The following is a 20,040-nucleotide window of genomic DNA, read 5'->3' on the forward strand; positions in this document are numbered from 1 at the left end:
CTAAAACTGCGACAACCTGGCTTACCGTCGGTAAACGCCTGCGCGTAAAATAACACCAACTAAGAGCAGCGAGCGGCATGATAAACGGAGAGACCCCGCAAAATATGTATGCGGTGGACATTTGACGCCAAACTGGGAGGGAGGAGCGGACAGTACGACTCTAACCTCCGCTAATGCATTATACATTGGCGTTGTGCGTGTTAAAAGTTGCGCAAACCGCGCTCGGCCTCATGAAACCCTGGACCGTTTCTGGCAGCGGGCAAAACGCCTCATACGGGGAATAAAGTCTGTGATCCCTCCACTTGCTTCCTAGATTATTATTTGACTTTGTCGCCGCGAGGAAGCCCCCTTGCAAGGAATCGAGGATGATGGATCGGAGGAGCATCCGGAGAAAATACTGTCGTCCTCACACCAAAGAGAATGTCAATGCCTCGTGGATTTCAACCTGTCACCGCTTCACCCGCAAAGGACCCAAGAGACATGGCCGGAAGCGTCAATTGAAGTTCAGGCGGCTCGCTTGGACTTTCCCGGCACCCGTCTGGGGAAAAACCTAGTTATGTAATCAATTGCTCGGTATTTTGTCGGCCCGATACAACTAATCCATCCATGGATGCAAACCTTGCCTTCTACCCCCATGCTGCGTAACCCACCGCGAGCAGTACTGACTCTTTCGCTTCGACTATTACAATCATACATCCACCGGAAAGAAACAAGTCCCAGAACCTCAATTGTTGGTCTTCCTGGGTCGTCTTGTGCGGCCATATTTAGGCGTTAGGAGCGTGATCAATACACTGCATCGTCCATATTTTTTTGCTTTTGTTGACCCATTGAGCGGTTGCGCAGCACTCGCTCAGCCGGTTTCCAAACAGCAGACTACCGTTGTCTGTTCCATGAAGTTGAAGTGACAGCGATATGTCCTGGGTCGAATTACGACAATGCATTCCTTTATGCACGTCACCCTCGATATTCAGCGCGGCAAGATGCATGAGTTAGCCGGGTGACATGGAGATCATACTGCTTTGATACTGCAACTGTCTCGCTCACCGGACAGTTCTGAGTACTGCAATTCACTCAACGAACCGCATTTGAGCCGCGATGGCCTGCAGGCCTTGGCTATAATGCGACCCGTAGGTACATGGAATACTTCGGGGTGTTTACATTTCTTTTTGCCCATGTCAAACCAACCCCCTTTACCTACCCGGACAGCGGACCAACCATACCCATTATAAGAAGCCGCAGGAAGAGATTGCGTTACCAAACTTTTGCAGGACCCCGGACCCGTAAAACTCGCGGAGGTGCGTCAGAAGGCAACATCAGAGAAGCAGCTGGTATTTGCCGCAAACAACCAGCCGCCCACCATGGAATACGACAAATAACAGCGTAGCGCAAGAAGAATGGAATGTGGCGGCAAGCATACTTCATTATTGCCAAGCGCTATTTCGGTGACTAAAGCGGATGGTAGGTCCTGGTTCTCCCAGAGCTAACCGTTTCGTTCTGAATATCGTAGTCGGGATATCTTTCTTCATTATACAAATTGAACCTACTTCATAACCTGGAAAGCTCTTATTTACCGGAGAGACAGGGTCCATGAAGCTGCATATGTGCTTGGAATACTGCTTTATGGGGCCGTCCGCACTGGAAGCGGCGAACCTACAATGAAACCGCGAAGAGGATAAGCGATCAATTCTTTAATTACACCGGGCAGGATATTACCGTAACTACGAGAAGCAAGGTTTGCTGAAGTTCTATTCAACAAGTCTATACTCTGTAGAGCGATTGGTTCCTATTTTCACTCTGGACGAAGTAGAAATTAAACTTCCTTGATACGAAATAGCCAAATGGTCATCCCGAAGGCTTGTCACGTACGAACCAACCCGTCGGTTCACTAATCTTGTGTGAATTTCCTAGATGGCTTCCTCAGGAATAGCCTTTATGTGGGTGGGATACCCACAAAATGTCAAGACAATCCGGAAATGCGTGAGTGACAGGTCTTCCAGTCAACATTGCTAGGATCATCAGCCTGAGTCGTCCACAAATCCGGGGAAATTTCAACACCAAGCATGCGCTGTGACAGGCATCAGATGCAATGATGAGTTGGCAGTGGGGAAGCATATGCGACGCACCCCCAAAACGGTTAATACGGTCGCTCGTTTTTGCTCATGAGACGAGCGACTTGCGACCACAATTGAAGAAACAGAGCAAATCGAAAACATCAAACACCTCACTTCCATCCTCCGAGACCGAACCATCTTCATTATGGCCACGATGATAGAAATGATCTTCGAGGATCATGTTGCTTGGTTCAATGCACGGCTCTGTGTTCCTACCCCCTGAAACATATGTAGATACCAAGGCAGGGAGTACGATAACCTTACAAAGTCGCCATTTCCGGTTCTCAAGGATCACGACACCGACACTAGTCGTATTGGCTATGATATCGCTGTCAGTATCTGCAAACAAAACAGCCCCCAACCACTCTAACTACGGCTTTTAGCTCGGAAAGAGAGAGAGAGAGAAAAAAAAAAAAAATATTGGCCTTAATGCGCCAAGAGCCCCCGGGGCTATCCGCCAAAGATCCGAAGCAAATATCTCCATGAAAGAGCCGAATATTGCCTCTTGGAGCCTTAAATTTCCAAAGAGCCACCTAGCGGATGAGCTTAATATCCTCCTGAGGTACTCCGTACTCGCCTGCTTTTTGGAATATTAAGAACTGCAAAGCTCTGGGACCTGGTTAGACTCATACCAGGATTTCATACCTTCCGCGGCAGAATGAGGGACAACAAAGAGGGGGTGGATAACTTTGAGCCGATCTCTTTCGTGAAACACGATTCCGTCAGGCTCAATGTCCGTTTTTGATGTTAAGGGGATATGTGACCATGAAAATGCCGAAGAAAACGGCCCTCGTGCTATGGACCCAGTGGCAGTTTCAAAGTGGTAGTTCTGCGTGTTACTTAGCCCTGCGAGGGTGTAACACGTATGATAAGAATCGGCATGTCTGGAGTGGAGATGTTAACGATAGTCATTGTCAAAGGCGGGAGATGACATGCCAGCCGTGCACTACTTACTTGCCAGGTTTATCCCGCAATCCTCCGTGAGGGGACTGGCAGCAGCCTAGAATATATCTGGTCAGACCCTCACGGCTGTACAAGCTTCCGAATCGGGGGTGTGGGGCATCGGCATTTGATTGCGTGCCGTTCAGGGCAGCCTGAATCAGTGGCCAGCAGCCTCCGACCCAATGGCTGTAACAGCCGTCGACCAATTTATTTGTACGTCCCGCGAATCCGCCCTCGGGAGCATATTGCCTTGCAGACAGCCACGAGATTAACAAAGGAACATCCAGATGCCTAAATGTGATCAGTATTTTGATTTCCGTTTTAAAATATACCTTCAACCACTAACTTATTGATCATTTCGCCGGGACTACCCAGGATGCATAGGCATGCTAGCGCGCAGAATGCGTAGGCACCGTGTGCCTCCGTCCCAGGGCTGCCGGAAATCCCTCCTTCAAATGTTTGACCTGGAGATAGTGTTAGTTCCCGGAGTAAGGCGAAATGATGCTGCGTTCTCACATCTGGACAGATATTCCGGCAGTCCACTCATAAACGTGTCATATCCGAATTGCCTTGCGGGCGCATCAGGTGGTAACTCAGTTGGCAAATCCAGCAGTGCTACCATTACCATCACACAATATGCACCTCTATCTGCTAATCAGTATGGAGAGAGAAAAAGGAGATGCCAGGACGGGTAAGATTGGCCTTACCGCACATCCTCTTCGCCCCCAAGGCACACTTGAAATCCGCCGTCTGGTTGCTTCAATTGCCCTAGCCATTTCCAGCTTTTGGCATATCTCTATGAGCCTCGGAAATGCAGGAAAGGTGAGAATAATCTTGCATCAAGTACAACTTACAAAGCCACCCGGTCCACTAGGCTGAAGGCTTCAGCTCCCCCGACCGTAGCCAGACTGAGAATAACGGCATATGATGAGGCACAGTGTGACATTTGGCCATGCCCTCCGCCGAATCCACCAGTAGGATTCTGCATGGGCGCGGCAGTTGATATCACCCTAATACGTAGTACAACGTTTCGTTCTTAGCAAAATAGGACCTGAAAACGAAAAAAAAAAAAAAAAAAAAAAAAAAGAATTATCGAGGGAAATGCACGATGCACGATAGAAGCCCAGTATGCTTTCTCCCTTCCACGGCATCAAAGGGAGAATCATGTATTTTCATATCTTCGATGTACGACGTACCGTTTCCTCAGTCTCGTAACATCTGCTCCAAGGAGATACAATCCGGTCAGCGCCCAGTACATCATCCACGGACGACTTGCATCAAGTCCAACAAATTTGCCCGGATACTCCTCGAGAGCATCGTAAAGATAGGCGACATGAACATCTCGATAGAGACTAGGGATTCCATGTTCGTTGAAAGGACCATAGAGCGACTGGGCGACGCCTTTTAGAAATGGCAAACACTGCTTGACGGTATCTTCCTGTACCCGCGACGTTTCCGTATCCAGGTCGTCACGGATGGCGGGGAACTGCGTAAACAGAGCCGGGACTCCTCGTCGCGGGGGTTGTTCTCCAGTGGCCATCTTATCTGGTCGGGGAGACAATGGGTCAATATGCAGGACAGATGGTGCGGAAGCGTCTCCGTTCAGCTGGCTTGGCTTTGGAGATGTTTTAGATCGAGTTTGGTGTTTAACGGCTGGAAAGCGAACTTGTCGACGAGACGGCCGTGTCTTCTTTACATGTCCATGCATGGAAGAAACAAATATTTAAGATGTAAATGAAAGGACGCTCATCCAGTTATTCAAAAAGGACAAATGAATATGAAAAGATCACTCTGTACTCTGTACTGCTATTGTTCTTGAAAGTTTCTTTGTTCTGCCACGAGCTATACTTTGAAGCTATTGTTTTGAAGATTGATGGTATGTACTCCGTAGTTTAGTTATCGTTTGCTGCTGAACCTTAGTCTTGAGAGTTTCTTGCGCAAATTTTCCGAAACCAGACAGCTTCAACCCCACAATAACACCTGTCCCTCGATGAATAGGACTGTATGCTCTTTTGTGCTATCATATGCATTTACCTTAAAGAATCTCTTCTGTCTTTTTCACTTAGGGATTAATTAAGCTTATAGCGCCCAATGCCCACCAATTGAAGTGCTCATCAATAAAGTGATCGCAAACCACGGAGTACACGCTCGTAGTTGCAAACAGGCGCACCACTAACTAGCATGCAAACCATGCCAACACTTCACAGGACCAAGCTTGTGTAATTTGGTCATCTCTATTTCGCTCACTAGGAAGAATCCCACTGAGAATGAGCTGCCCCATCCAGGATACCAGAATGCTTAACGGGCTGACAACTGACACGTAGTCAGTCTCGCATTAATTGATGGATTGCTGGAAAATAGGGAATTAATGAAAAACCGGACACGGATGGGTAGTCAACTGGCATGTAACCATAGAGGCTGTCCGGAGTCCGTTACCTCGTTACTCCAGCCCTTCCCATCTACGTTTTGTGTGGCAAGCATCTCCGCATCGGGGAACAGCAGTCAAGAGTCAATTTGCACAACCCACTCAGCCAAGACATATCATTTTGAGGAGCAGAAGAAGGTTCGACAAACTTGAACGCAGGATCCCTTTGCTTGACACAATCGTAGATGGCACGAACCGCTTGTGTCTCGAGATACTCTTCTGCGAGGACGCTAGCGTCTCCCAACATTCGCAACACGCCCGTATAAGCCTGCTATTTCCAGATCATCAGGCTGTACTTGGTTTAACATATATTGGACACTCAGCTTCTCCAGGTTATATGACTATGCGAGCCATTCACATACTCAAAGAGGCTTGAGAGCAGCAAGAGCTTCGTACTCGGGGTTGAGATTTATAAAACGATAGATCGACCGTTGCGTCATGGGTATCTCCACTGGCCACCAACCATAAGCCAGATGCTTTAGGCCAGACAATCTGATTTAATATATGATTGTATTCGAAGGTAACAATGTTGTTGGGGACACAGCCAGAATGCCGGCTTAATTTGGTTTTGTTATCGTTGGTATTCAACGTACCAACATTTCTATTTGATTATCCAATCCATAGAAAATGCGGTGTAAGTCTGCACTCCCAGTCTCCCGAACAGGTATATACAGATGGCTAATAGTGCCTAGTCGAATGTGATCTTGCCCGATCTCTCATATATTGCCATATCACTGACTTTGTTCCCTACGGTGGGACATGTCATTCCTCTAGAGAAATTAGAGGGAGTTGGTCCTAACTTCGCATGAGAAATAGCTAGGAAATATTTCCGATCTTTTGATCAAACCCGTTTCCGAATAACGAACAGGAGGCCAGGAGCTTGGATCTGCCCTTTGCCCTTGTGCATACTTCTATGGCCGGAAGGATGAACTCGGCGCTGTTTGATCCAGGTCCCGAAGGCGTTCTCGATGTTAAAACTGGATGGACATGCAGCTGGGGTTTAGCAACGCAGCCTTTCAACAGGGCAGGGAGACTAACCAGGGAGTTTTATGGCTCGAGGGCTTCGTTGATCGATTTCGATTTCATCAGCTCACTGATGTTATCGACGGCTAATTGGGATAACAATATCTCCCCTTCGATTATACCTATATGTGATACCTTGCGAGTTTTATCAGGAGGCAACTTCATCTTATTGCCCAGGGAGATCAGCATGCTCACGGTGGCTGCTTTCCGTCCGACTTTCTTCGAACAACTTAGAAGACTCCTTCATCTCTGGGGCTCGGGGTATGTCTGGTGAACCGAGTTCCATGGCCGGGGTCCAACATGCTACGCCGCACAAGGCTCTCTGACCGGTGGGCGTGCATCGCGAAATCCTGAGAAGCTTGGCGTCGGCCGCTGCGAAGGAGCAGGTTACACTTGCTGTTTTAGTCCCGAGTTAGGGAAGCCAACTCAAGGATGCTGGTTTTCGTCAGTATCCATGCGCGCAGATTACGAGGCTCCGTTTGCTTGCAGGCGGGGGAGTTTAGCTGGGTGGAGTTGGTTGGGTTTGCAATTTGAATCCAACAAACTGATGCTCTCGAAAAAAATCGGCTCTGGGAGGGGTACTATCTGCATTCTGCCGCCGACGTAGGAGGCATTTGACTGTTGGCAATCTACCCAAAACGCAAGGAGATGAAAGGGCTTATGGTCTTGTAGGAGACAACCACATTAGATGCGCAAGACGATGAACCGAAATAAGAATACATATACGGAGTATATATAGCAGATATACACCCACAATTCAATTTGCGAATCGTCAACCTGTGGCTGTGTCAGAGTTGGTAAGCGGCTAATGTTCTGGGAACGCACAGAGTTGGGTGTTATGTCAGCCTCGATCAGAGATTGATTGCCGGCTGTAAGAGGCATGTTAGCCTTGGTGATCTTTGGGTGAATCCTTGAATCCCTTGATATTAGAATGGCGATGCCATGGTTTCGGCCTCGGGGTTATGATGAGACAGCGATGCAGGTCGATAGCGCATGAAAAGCCCAATTTTCTGGCTTGTCTCGAAGAAGGCGGTCAATACATGAGTGTCTTGGATATCTGTTGAGACCACTACTCTACTCCGTACGTATGTACGATCGGGTATGACAAGTGTGATGCAGGTGCCATGCTGCGTTTGCTCTCGAAATTTCCAGGAAAAATACGTCGCACAAAAGTGGAGTGAATTGATACTTTCTTCGAGAAAACAATCTTCCATTGTCTAGTTCTGAACATGCTATGATGCCCAATCTTGATGTATTTTGCTGTGGAGAATTGTGATTGCCATGAGATGAATTTTCCACAGAACAAAGGTTGTCAAGGTCCAATGTAAAATTTTTTTTTCCCCCTTCCCGTCGGCCTCTCCGGGAGACTCGACAAGGGCCGGGTACAATGGTTCTTGACTTGGAGTATCAGGTTGTTTCTATTGACTCGGCTTCACCGTATTCACTGCTCCAATCAGGATGCTCGTCATTGACCAAGCTCCGCAGAGGTTAGCGTCGCATATCCACTGGCTTTCAAGAAGCAAGTCTTGATTTGGCAATAGTCAGGAGCCTTGAAACCAGAAGAGGAATACTCTCAGGTAAGCGGTAACCGAAACTATCCAAAACGAGAGTCTTGGTGTCTCCATATTTCCCGTTCGGGGATTGAGGATACGGGGCCTGAAAAGAGGGGTGGGTAGGGATCTTGGCCCAAGGGACGACTTTCATTGTCCAATGGGACGATTCATGAAATGGCGGGGAGACGAAGAAAACTGCACGTAGGGTTTCCAGCCACCGATCTCATTGTCCGAAGTTCCAAAACTCCGACCTAACTCCTTTCGTCAGCCGAAAGGGACAAGGAATGTTGGATTCGGAGCCCGTTTTTGATGATGTACTCCGTAGTCGCTTGTTAGAAAATACATAGCAAGAAGGCAGCCCGATCCATCTTTGTCTTTGATGCAGGTCATGCATAGGGTGTAATGCATGGATAGATATACACATGTAGAGTGCCGTCACCACTCCAAGGCCGCGCGCGATGCCAAGCTGGAAAATCTCTGCGCTCCTCTCTTGACCGCTATGGTAAAACAAAAAACTTCAAGGGAAAATATTGGCGGAGGGGTACCATGCGAGTAATCCATCGGGACGGGAGATGGACATGATATCCTGGACCAAGTTTGACGACTTGCGAATCCTTCCGTGGTTCTCCCATTGGACGGGGCTTAACGATGGTCGGAGAATTGCTGTATGGATGGACTTCTTCTGCGTCGAGAGCCGGGACGAGAAGCCTGGAGAATGGGGCTTGTCTCAATAGTGAGGATGGCGGGGTTGGATGTTTGACCATTCCAGAAGAGATCATTCTGACCTCACACCGTAATATGTATGTATGTACAAGGCTGGAGGTGGGTGCGAAGACGGGTAAGCATCAACTTACTCACGACCTCCCCCTCCCAGATCTGTATCTGTGGTTCGGTTTCAAAAAAGGATCTCGCAGATCATCATCTCCGGAACACCTGCGCGTCCTGGCCGTGTGTATGTATGTACGATGTACGGGTGTATTCCGTCAACGGGCCATCCCCCTCCCCCCCAGTCATGCAGAGGCCGGTGGAATCACACCTGGGTTGAAGTAAGACAAGGGCCAACACGAACGGCCGTGTCGTCACCCCCCATAACGGCATTCGGGATGAAGCTTGTTGGGTGCGTCAGGTGATGCCGTGCGTGGCGCTTGGCCCAGCCGGGTGCGTGGTTCAACAAATTCCGCGGCAACCCCAGCCTCTCCACACCCGCCTCTGCTTCCCAGGGCGATGCGCGCAAGCCCGGGGAAATCAAGGGACCCAACCGTCCAGGCCCGATGACCCTGTCCGGCGATAATTGGACGACTGGCACGGGGTAATTCATGTGGATGAGAGCAGTGCCTCCCACCATCTGATCCCGATGAGCTGGCAAGAGTCAGGCAATCGACGGGAGGGGAGGGGCAGCCAATCGAGTGACGGGCGTGGCAATTACGAGCCCTGCAAGGTGGTATGAGACCTCATCGCGGATTTTGCAACCTGCTTTTTTTTTTTTTTTTTTTTTTTTTTTTTTTTTTTTTTTTTTTCTTTCTTTTCTCCGAGTTGACTGTGGGAGGATGGAGCAGCTGGCGGGTCTTTCTCCCCTTCTGGGTGAGTGACTCGTAACAACTAAGCGAGGAAACTCACTTACTCAGAGGGTACGCAGTATGTACTCCGTACTCCGTCCATAACATCGGTTTGTTAGTTAGTTAGCTAACTAATTCCACGCTGCCGCGGACAAGGGAGCTCGTTCTTGAAACCAGCGTGATGAGGCGGGCGAGCGCAACGGGAACCACGCGCGCGCGCGCAGATGAGGCTTTTGGGCTAAGGGCGAATCCAGCTAGGCGCAGAGACAAGCTTAAATGCTCGGGTGCTCCGCGCCTCCATTTCGGCGTGTTTCCAGAGTTAGCGGGCGCCCAGAGCTCTCCCTAGCCGCCCCCACCGCTCCCGACGAACCAGAGACGCCCGTTGCTCACCGCCCATTTGTCTCCCCACGCTCAAGTAAAGCACACGTCCCCGTCGCTTTTCCCCTCGCATCTGTCTCCCTCTCTCTTCTCTCTCTCTCTCTTGTGTGTGTGTGTGTCTCTCTCTCTCTCGCACTCTTTCTCGCTTCTCTCCTACTTGTCGGCTTGACGCTCTCTCAGCTGTACTCTCGCAAGCTGACCTGAGTCCTGTCTCACCATTCGTCGTGTGCGAGACCATCCTTCACCCATTTCGCCCTTCACAGCTGAGCGGCCCCCGTTCTATCGCCGTTGGCCTCGCTCCTCGCGACTCTCCTGTCGTATATTCTTTTTACTTTTATTTTTATTTTTATTTTTATTTTTTTTTTGGGCTTCTTCCCTCTCGGTCTAGTCGTTTGTGGTATTATATACCATAATTGCCAATGCCATTCTAGGCAATGGCTGAGGTAAAAATGACCGCTGACGGGCTGATTGGTCTCGACTACGACCCGCGAAGATACATATCAGCTCCAGCGTGGTCGTCGATGGGAATTGAGCAGGCTTCGTCGCAACATCGCTCGGATATCAAGAGGCCCGTCTCGCCGCTGCAGACCAGCTGTCATGCCTTCGACCCCACTGCTGCTCTCGCCGCCTCTGCTCATGACCACGCCTTGATTCCTGACTGGGGACTTCAGCCCGTTCAACCTCACCTTCAATATGCCACGACACAGCCAACCGCTGCTGAGACCCCGTTTACGTCGGCCTATCTACAGCCGTCGCCAATGGAGCTCATGCCCGTCACCGAGCATCTGGAGTCTTCCCTGCTCAGCGGCTCGTACCTCCCGCTTGCGCCAGTCGATATCGTACCGTATACCTGGCAGGATTTTCAGCCCGATCTTGCCTCCTTTGCCCCAATCGATGGGCTTGCCGACATGTTTCAGTCGCATCACCTCCCAGATACCAGCTCTCCGACCGACACATATCTGGAGGTGAGGTCCCTGACCAGCTCCACCAGCGACAACAGCTGGACGTTGGTCGATAACCGGCGCTCCATGGACCCCTACCATGATCAAAATGTTTTCATCAACCCTAATCAGACCCTACACAACCGGAGCCTTTCTGAATCGTCGTATTCTGATCTGGATCATAATCCAAGGAGTTCTTTTGGAAGTTTTGTGGAGGTCTCGCATGCCATGCACTCGCCAAGTTCCTCCGAATCCACCCTAGAATCAGAGTACAACGCGTCGTTTCAGCGAAGGGTATCGTCGGATCTCGCATCCCATGCTTCTTCATCGCCGCCGACCGCCGTTAGCCCTGTTACCATGACTCGACCGATACCCATGCTCGTCAAGAAGTCAGGAGCCACATCGTTATCTCGGTCGCCAAAACAGGCCGCTGGCTCTCCACCTAGCCGAAAACCATCCCGCAAAAGCCCGATCGCCGCGAAGAATGCAGACACAAAGGTTCGGAAACAGACTGATCCGAACAAACCTGAGAAAGAAAAGCGTGTTGGCAAGCGGAAAGGTCCCTTGAAGCCGGATCAAAGAAAACAAGCAAGTGAGATAAGGAAACTGAGAGCGTGTCTTCGATGCAAATTCCTGAAGAAAACAGTAAGGCCCCTCCGTTTTGATACATTATGAACACTTATTGACACGTTTTATTTGTAGTGCGACAAGGGTGAGCCATGTGCAGGGTGCAAGCCATCCCATGCGAGACTCTGGCAGGTTCCGTGCACGCGTATTGATATCAAAGAGATCGGCTACTTTATGAAGGACTGGAAGGCCGACTACGAGCGCCATGTGACCCTTGGCTTCTCTGTCGGTAACATCACAGGGTTTTCTGATGTCGAGCGAACCTTGTTCATCACACACGGCTATGGACAGGTTCTTCCCGTCAAGGCGCGAGAGGTTTATGTCCGCGACGAAGAATGCTTCAACGTCGACTGGGTGGAGTCTTTGCAGCGGAATCCAAGCAGCTTCGAGCTGAAGACCTCGAAACTTTCTGCTGGAATGGAAGGAATATCCACTGCGATACTCTCGGATTACCTTGACAGACATATCGATGGCAACGGTAGCTTCGAGAGATTTGTCGATGATTACTTTGGCGGAACGCCTTTCCTAACACAGATGCTCAAGACTGCATTCCGGTTTTACTTCCGTACCAAGATGCCAGTTATCCGTAAGGCTCTTAAGCTCATTCTAGCGTACAATCTCACCTTGCATGTTACTATGGTGGAAGGTCTCGGTGAACTGGAGGACTTTGTTGGGAAGGTTGAAGACGAGACATCGATGTATAATGGCAAGGTCATGGCTCCCGTCATGATCAATTTCCAAATAAAGTGCGCTATGGCCAATATGTGGCGCGACCTGCAAAAGGACGTTCTGGAAGAGCTGTCTGCCTTGTACTCCAGCGTCTACAGCGGAGAGAAGCTTAAGAATTGGCCCACGATTTTCATCCTTGCTTCGATATTATTAGCAGTGTGGGAGGAGATGCAGTTCGACTGCCATTATCGTGTTCCGGTAAGTTCCCTTGCTTTTTATCCCAATCGAGAGTTCACGGGTAAACTGACTTACGACGATGCAGGATCCTGTTGCTGTGAACAAGTTTTGCACGGATATGGAAACAACACCCGTCGGAGTTATTGTTGGCCTCTTCCAAGCGATCTCCCAGAAGCTACCTGCGTTCACAGACTGGAATTCCCAAGAGCACCATCATCTCCTTAATTCCAATCCCGATGTCTGCGACGCTATGACCGAAGTCCGGGAACACGTTCGCCAGCACGGTAAGTTATAACTCCATGACCTTTCTTTTCTCTGACTGAAACTTGTTTCTGAACCGTTTGTCCAGAATCTTACCTCCGGACCCGTTCCAACTCTATGTTTGACCGTAATGACTTTGACTGTCTTTCAAATAAATTCCTGTCTAGACTCGTGTTGCGCTCGAATCAAGCAACTCGAGAAGTTGTTCATGCCATGTAATACCAGAGTCCCAATACGTGAAAATATGTCGTCAACGCCACCTAATTTGACAAGAAAGAAGAAAAAATAAAAGAACGAACAGCAAAGCGCATAATGACTTGGCTACAGCACATGGCCGATAATGACACGAATACACTGATATTACTTCAACGATGTGAAACGAGGAAACGACAATGCTTTTGTCCAAGTTTGGTTGACTAATCCAACTATCGTCGCTCTTTTTTATATCTTTTCGTTTTTCTCTTTACTTTGGTATGGCGAGTTTCCCGAGCCGGGATATACCTCTTTTTGTCGTTATGTACTTTGATGTTTTGTTCTTGTTTTGTTCTGGGGAACAAAATGATAACGAGGACCACGAATCTTATGACCACGACATCTGTAACAGTCTGTGATCGAGCAAATAAAACATACACGCTTGGGAGCTTCTCAATACCGCGAGCCCTCAGAGAAGATGGGTTTAAAACCGGTTTCGTTTCGAATATCCTTCGAGAAACCCAGCCCCATGTTGTTTACCGTTTTGATTTTTTTTTTTTTTTTTTTTTTTTTGCTTTCTCATGGGACTGCTTCGGTCAGCGACATGACGCAGGCTTTTCCTTCTTTCGTTTTTGGCTTTCCCCTTTTTACTCGTTACATCAATAGCATGTGGGCATTGCATCGATCATGATACACACGCATCACTTGTTCACCCTGGCAGGCAATTTATCCGCTCCAGCAAATCGATTCGATCATCTGCATTTTTTTCTTTCCTTCTTTCTTTCTTGCACCGCACACTTTTGTTTGGTGGCCATATGCATTCAAGATGAAAGACGCGCGAGCGAGCAGAGGGGAACCGACCCGCATTTACACCGGTGATCACCACCCTCGCCTTGATGCTTATCTATGCCTGTTGCCTGTGCCAATTTTATTTCGGTGGCTTGAGCTTGTCGACCTCTATGGGGTCGAGCTATTTTCTTTGTTTTTATTACATTGGATCGGTCGGTGTGTGTATGCGTGCGTGGGTGTGTTGGGTGTGTGTGAGAGAGGCGCAGGGTTTAGGTATGGGTTTGAGGCGAGGACGAAAATACTCGGGGCGATCGATTTCATTTGGGGTTTTGTGCTCGAATATTCTTATGTAGGGCTAAGTATACCAGAAATGAGAATATATTCAATGATAATTCTGAGATTCTCTATCATTGGACTGTTTTACCAACGAATGGCTGTGTATATGCTGTACCTTGAAGCTTTAAAACACATGCAGACAGTGTCATGACGATAATTGCCATCGTCTTCATATATTGCTATCGACAGTATACCCTGGGTACATCAATCACACAACTGGTCTGCAATAGTACCGTTATAGGAATTCTGTTTGAAAAATTATAAGTGGCCGTACTTTGAGGAGTTGGGCTTGAGACAAGTTGCATGGTCCAATGGCTCCAACCAAGTTAAAAAGTCCCACAGTAAATATATCGGCTGGTGTGAGAGAGAACTACAATCACCGGTCCGCACAACAACAATGTTGACCCGAGCTCGACGTATCTAGCGAGCTATCACCAGATAGCTTTGGTTAGCCAATGTTGCATTTTTCGGCACAACTGTAACCATGGGTTAATATGTAGGTCCGCCGAAATTTCCCAATTCCCCGTGTTGATGCTGGCTTCTCTTGTGCATATAGAATTCGAGACCCTTCTGCCTCTGGCTATTGTATGTCTCATGTTTTTAGGTAGATGCAATGGCACTGTCCTAATGGCCATGATCCATACTACCAGATATCTGGTTGCAATATCCAGGCCCGGCTGCACAGATAGACTCCATGCGGGGATTGCTACAACCAATCTTAAGGAGCCCGCTTTCATCATCTGGAGAAACTCGATGCTGGATTGAAGGGAATGCTGGCTTGCCATACGAAAGAAAGCGTAGGGCCTTTGCCGAGTACCGATTTTGTAGAGGATTGCTCTCTAGGACGCTTCAACGGTTCTTCAAAAGGACAAAACAGGTCCCTGGCATCATTGTGCATTATACCAGAGCTTCATATAAGGGTATTCATCACGTTGAGGGCGTAGTTGGCAACATCTATGGCATTGAAACCGAAATGACTCGCCCTCAAAGGTTTCCATCCTGCGACGTGAGTCATCATGGAATAGCCAAAGGGTCTGGAGAGAAGAGTAGTACAAAAATCCGCCAAGAAGCTACATCCTCTTTGAGCGATTTGATTAAATGCACAACTGGCCACAGGATAAGCAAGCGGTGACTTTTAAGGTCAGTAGTCGCAAGAGGTGGCGTAGCGCTTGGAATCGAAGAACCGGGTTTTCTCCGTTATTCTCGCTCGTCGGTGAGCAGCACAGAGAACCTTTTATAGAGCAACAGCGAAAGAATCGGTTATGAGCGTTGATGGATTCCAGGCAGCGATCAAGAGAAAACAGACGGCGAGCTGAAGCTGAAGCTGGCTGCGAGTGACGTCGTCAAGTGAGCCAGCATGAGGTGGAGAGGAACTACGTAGTTCCGGAGATTGCACGGATTTTGTATTGGATATGTAATTTACAACATCGATGGTTCTGGAGGGTTCCACAATTCACCTTGTGAGGCAAGTGGGTCCAGGGCGGCGGCGCGCCTATCGGCAGATGATTGGCAGGATATAATACCACTTGTGCGAAAGGAGCCGCTGAAACCGTAGGCAGCTGCGGCAGGGAGTGACTGACTAACCTTGGCGGCTTCGCCTCCCCTCACTTCCACCCCCAATTGTCGCCGCCGGCCTACTTAAACCTCCGCCTTCTCTCCTCCTCTGCCTCTCCTCACCATTCTCTTCATCCTTCTTCCTCTCCTCATCCTGCCGTCCTGCTCGTCGAGCATTTCTTCATCACAGCCTTTGCTATATCACTTCACGTCACTTTTTGTTGAAGAATACATACGTATATAGACCTTCCCGTCTGCCATCATGCAGATCTTCGTCAAGACTCTGACCGGCAAGACCATCACCCTTGAGGTGGAGTCTAGCGATACCATCGACAATGTCAAGACAAAGATTCAGGACAAGGAGGGCATCCCTCCCGACCAGCAGCGCTTGATCTTCGCTGGTAAACAGCTTGAAGATGGCCGCACCCTCTCAGACTACAATATCCAGAAGGAATCAACCCTTCACTTGGTGCTTCGCCTCCGTGGCGGTATGCAAATCTGTAAGTTAAAACCCCACTAGGAGATCTCTTTCGCTTGTATATCGTTGACTCTAACACTCTTTAATCAGTCGTCAAGACCCTCACCGGGAAGACCATCACTCTCGAGGTTGAATCTTCCGACACCATCGATAATGTGAAAACTAAGATTCAGGATAAGGAGGGCATTCCCCCAGATCAGCAACGTTTGATCTTTGCTGGAAAGCAGCTCGAGGACGGCCGTACTCTCTCCGACTATAATATCCAGAAGGAGTCTACTCTCCACCTTGTCCTTCGCCTCCGTGGTGGTATGCAGATTTTCGTGAAAACATTGACCGGAAAGACTATTACGCTAGAAGTTGAATCCTCCGACACGATTGACAACGTGAAAACAAAAATTCAAGACAAAGAGGGAATTCCACCAGATCAGCAACGTCTAATTTTTGCCGGTAAACAGCTTGAGGATGGTCGAACGCTCTCGGATTACAATATTCAAAAGGAATCTACCCTACATCTCGTCCTTCGCCTGCGTGGTGGTATGCAAATCTTCGTGAAGACATTAACCGGCAAGACTATCACCTTAGAAGTCGAGTCGTCGGACACCATTGATAACGTAAAGACCAAGATCCAAGATAAAGAGGGTATTCCACCCGATCAGCAGCGACTGATCTTTGCTGGAAAACAACTCGAAGACGGACGGACGCTTTCCGACTATAACATCCAAAAGGAAAGCACCCTGCATTTGGTTTTGAGATTGCGTGGTGGTAATTAGGCGTATCTATCTTTTATTTCGAAGGGTCGGCGCTTTCTTTTCTTACCTAGGGGCATTCAAACCGGTATGGCGTTTCGGTAATACACCCATGTCGGTGATTAAACCACCTTGCATTTTCATGGTCGCAATGACGTTCATTTTGATAACTACGACTCAATATGATTGATATTTCGGACCCTACTTTTGTGCACTAACGGTTATCTTTCATGTAATATCGCCACATCATGGCTTCAACGCCATCTTGGGCCACGTGTGAAGCAAAATTCTCAGGTGACTGTTATCAAGCCCTCTATTCAAGTAGTTCTTCAATGTTTCATATTCCGTAAGTAGTTGGCCGGCGAAAGCCGGTTTGATGACGTAAGAAGTGAGGGCTGGCCGATAAGATCACGTGGACAACCAGTTGATAAAGCTCGCTGCTTTTGCATCCGACATCGAAGCTCAATGAGTAGGCCGACGACATGACAGACAGGCGATATGCCCTCCTATTTTTATCGCATTTGCCTGGAACTTTTCTGTGAGAATTCTTCAAGTAACTTGCTTACGGTTGAGGCCATTTGCGAGTCTTTGAATCCCTTCTCCAGAAAGCAACTCAACTCCAAAAAAAGCGCCCCAAATAACAGGTCAGCTCCAACCAGGATTAACCAGAACTTAAAAAGTAGTGAGTTGTATCCAGCAAAAGACTACAACAGCTCAGTCACAAACGCTCCCCGTCAATGTCTACCTGCAGGGGAACCTTCCCGCTCCCACAATTATCTGCAGCGAGTCGAACACGCGCCAGTGAACTATTCTACATCTGGCGGCAAAGAAACATCTCCTGCTTCTCCCTTCCTTACGTCTCTAGCGCGCCAGACTTGTGATAGACGCGTCGATACCATATCTGTTGAAGGCATCGATATGGTTCTAGAGAAGGCTCACCTGCCTGATCGAAGCAGTGGCCCCGACAACAATCAGATAGCCAAAGGGATTGGGTCAAGGGCAATTGGAGGTCTCGCTACAAAAGGGAAATATGTACCTCTTGATCACAAGGTCCCCAATAGTGTGTGGGGTATCGTTCACCTATATCGCGATGGGGACCCTTCTCCAGAGCTCTGCGGTAACGATGATGACCCTTATTTTCTCAAAGGATCTTCGGTAGCGCGGAACACGAGCGTGTCGTCTCCAAGAATCAAAAAGAGCCAAGGGAGTACCTTTGGGGATGAAAGTTCAGATCCATCTCTGTCAGCAGAGGATTGCACTACTTTGTGTATTCTAGCCGTTCCTTCGTACATGTCACCGCCGGATTTCATAGGTTGGGTTGGGCAAGAAACAAAGAGCGAAGTCAGTCATTTCCGGATGATTCGAACAGAAAGACGGAATCGATATATGGTGTTAATGAAATTTCGAAGTGGACGCAAGGCGAGGGAGTGGCAGAAGGATTGGAATGGTAAGGTATTCAATAGCACAGAGGTAGGTTCCATCTATAGATATTACAGCCGCTGCCAAAGGAGAGAATTTAAATAGTTTCGCTAACACCTGGACTCATTAACAGCCCGAAACGTGCCACGTTGTATTTGTAAAAGATGTCGAGATCCAGACTCCCACAACGTCACCCGAAGGCCGATTCCCAGACACGAACCACGACCCCTTCACCCCTCAGGCCTATGCCAGCACCGTAGCGACCGCCTCTTTATCTATAAAACCCCTTGCTCCGCCTACGCCGTCGCTAATTGAGCTGCCAACATGCCCTGTTTGTCTTGAGCGCATGGATGAAACTAGCGGGCTCCTTACAATTATCTGCCAACACGTATTCCATTGCACCTGTCTCCAGAAATGGAAAGGTAGCGGTTGTCCTGTGTGCCGATATACACAAGAAGACTTAGGAAAGCGTGCCTTCAATTTTGGCCTTGACGAAGGACCGGCAGAATGTAGCGTGTGTCATGCTGAGGAGAACCTGTGGATTTGTTTGATATGTGGTAATATCGGATGTGGAAGATACGATGGTGCACATGCGTTCGCTCACTTTCAGGAGACTTCTCATTCTTTTGCCATGGACTTGTCATCACAACGGGTCTGGGACTACGTTGGAGATGGTTATGTCCATCGAATCATTCAAAATAAGGCCGATGGAAAACTCTTGGAATTGCCTGCCGCTGACAACAGTGCCCTTGATCCGCCAGACTGGGCCGATGCTGTTCCCCGAGAAAAATGGGAGAATATGAGTGTGGAGTATACCCATCTCCTTACGAGCCAACTTGAAAGCCAGCGTACATATTTCGAAGAGAAAGTTGAACGCGCTGCGGATAAAGCATCACAGGCTAGCGCGGCCGCCCTTGCGGCGCAAGAAGCTGCCGAAAAATTGGCCAAACGCTTAGAGGCGTTACAATGTGACCACGACGCCCTTGTAAAGGAGACGGTCCCGGTTCTAGAAAAGGAGAAAGACCGAGCTGAACGACGCGCAGACAAGTTTGAGTCTTTGGCTCGCAAGATGGAGAAAGAATATCGGGAGGAGAAGACGATCAATACCAGCTTAATGGAACGGGTGGATTACTTGACCGCCGAAGTCGAGAAACTCAAGGCAGCCAACGAGGACCTCGCTGAGCAGAATCGTGACCTCACATTTTTCATCAGTGGATCGGAAAAGCTAAAGGATCAGGGGGAGGATGTTGTCGAAGGCACGGTTAGCGTACCGGAGCCGTCGAAGGCTGGAAAGAAAAAGAAAGGAAAAGGGAAGAAGTGAGATTTACGCAAAGTGAAGACGAATTTTTGTGAGGTCTAGCGAGAGACGACCATCCAGCATTGGCTGGACACTGCATATGACCGCCAAAGCCCGACTGGCTGGAAGGTCTATGATAGTCGTCTCGAGCGGTCCATCACCTTCAATCTGACCCATTTATGCCTGCGACGGAACGTCGACGGGAACGTTAACTGGGCCAATCGGGAAACGGCCCAGTTCGTACGTGCAGCCAGCAATCTCGCACGTGAGCCAATTCCGTTTTAGGTAGCTAAACCTCCCTTCCTGCATGTCCTCCGTATTGCGGGAGGAAAAATATACATACACATCATCTGCTTACGATGATCCGAGAGTTGAATGGCCAAAGTAATCGAAATATCCATATGGAGTGTTCGAGGCCTTACACTGCATGCGTGCAAAATCCACTGTAGAACCAGGACGTCCAACCTAAACCCAAGAAGCTCGTAAACAAGCTTCAAGCTAGAGAT

The 20,040-nt window shown here is 48.7% G+C and overlaps 4 protein-coding genes across 4 annotated transcripts; 3 read left to right on the forward strand and 1 right to left on the reverse strand.

Annotated features, from left to right (window-relative positions):
• Positions 1-1,780: 1,780 nt before the first annotated feature.
• On the reverse strand, positions 1,781-4,798 carry RAM1 (CAAX farnesyltransferase (FTase) subunit beta). Its single transcript, XM_003066405.2, has 8 exons — positions 4,250-4,798; positions 3,908-4,063; positions 3,761-3,835; positions 3,570-3,697; positions 3,400-3,517; positions 3,066-3,344; positions 2,124-2,995; positions 1,781-2,065 (listed from the first exon to the last, which is right to left on the reverse strand). The coding sequence occupies exons 1-7, from the start codon at positions 4,759-4,761 to the stop codon at positions 2,704-2,706; spliced, it is 1,560 nt and encodes a 519-aa protein (XP_003066451.2). The 5' UTR covers positions 4,762-4,798; the 3' UTR covers positions 1,781-2,065; positions 2,124-2,703.
• A 5,624-nt stretch (positions 4,799-10,422) lies between these two features.
• D8B26_005471 (uncharacterized protein) lies at positions 10,423-12,942 on the forward strand (the record flags this gene model as incomplete). Its single annotated transcript, XM_003066404.2, has 4 exons — positions 10,423-11,574; positions 11,632-12,483; positions 12,548-12,746; positions 12,812-12,942. 4 exons carry the CDS (start codon positions 10,423-10,425, stop codon positions 12,940-12,942), a joined length of 2,334 nt encoding a protein of 777 aa, XP_003066450.1.
• A 2,717-nt stretch (positions 12,943-15,659) lies between these two features.
• On the forward strand, positions 15,660-17,129 carry UBI4 (Ubiquitin). The gene is made up of 2 exons (XM_003066403.2): positions 15,660-16,094; positions 16,163-17,129. Exons 1-2 carry the CDS (start codon positions 15,857-15,859, stop codon positions 16,840-16,842), a joined length of 918 nt encoding a protein of 305 aa, XP_003066449.1. The 5' UTR covers positions 15,660-15,856; the 3' UTR covers positions 16,843-17,129.
• Positions 17,130-17,379: 250 nt separating this feature from the next.
• Positions 17,380-19,836, forward strand: D8B26_005472 (uncharacterized protein). Its single transcript, XM_003066402.2, has 2 exons — positions 17,380-18,288; positions 18,371-19,836. Exons 1-2 carry the CDS (start codon positions 17,737-17,739, stop codon positions 19,556-19,558), a joined length of 1,740 nt encoding a protein of 579 aa, XP_003066448.2. The 5' UTR covers positions 17,380-17,736; the 3' UTR covers positions 19,559-19,836.
• The last annotated feature ends 204 nt before the right edge of the window (positions 19,837-20,040 follow it).

This window comes from Coccidioides posadasii, chromosome 3 (genome assembly GCF_018416015.2).
Source record: "Coccidioides posadasii str. Silveira chromosome 3, complete sequence".
Taxonomy (NCBI): Eukaryota; Fungi; Ascomycota; class Eurotiomycetes; order Onygenales; family Onygenaceae; genus Coccidioides; species Coccidioides posadasii.

Excerpts from the sequence above, each read along its gene's own strand:
- UBI4 (XM_003066403.2), top strand. The coding sequence starts at position 15,857 with ATGCAGATCTTCGTCAAGACTCTGACCGGCAAGACCATCACCCTTGAG. Across the intron at positions 16,095-16,162 it reads CCGTGGCGGTATGCAAATCT|TCGTCAAGACCCTCACCGGG; the intron begins GTAAGTTAAAAC and ends CTCTTTAATCAG.
- RAM1 (XM_003066405.2), bottom strand. The coding sequence starts at position 4,761 with ATGCATGGACATGTAAAGAAGACACGGCCGTCTCGTCGACAAGTTCGC. Across the intron at positions 3,836-3,907 it reads CTAGTGGACCGGGTGGCTTT|CTGGAAATGGCTAGGGCAAT; the intron begins GTAAGTTGTACT and ends ATATGCCAAAAG. Across the intron at positions 2,996-3,065 it reads TTGCGGGATAAACCTGGCAA|ACATGCCGATTCTTATCATA; the intron begins GTAAGTAGTGCA and ends TCTCCACTCCAG.
- D8B26_005472 (XM_003066402.2), top strand. The coding sequence starts at position 17,737 with ATGGTTCTAGAGAAGGCTCACCTGCCTGATCGAAGCAGTGGCCCCGAC. Across the intron at positions 18,289-18,370 it reads AGGTATTCAATAGCACAGAG|CCCGAAACGTGCCACGTTGT; the intron begins GTAGGTTCCATC and ends ACTCATTAACAG.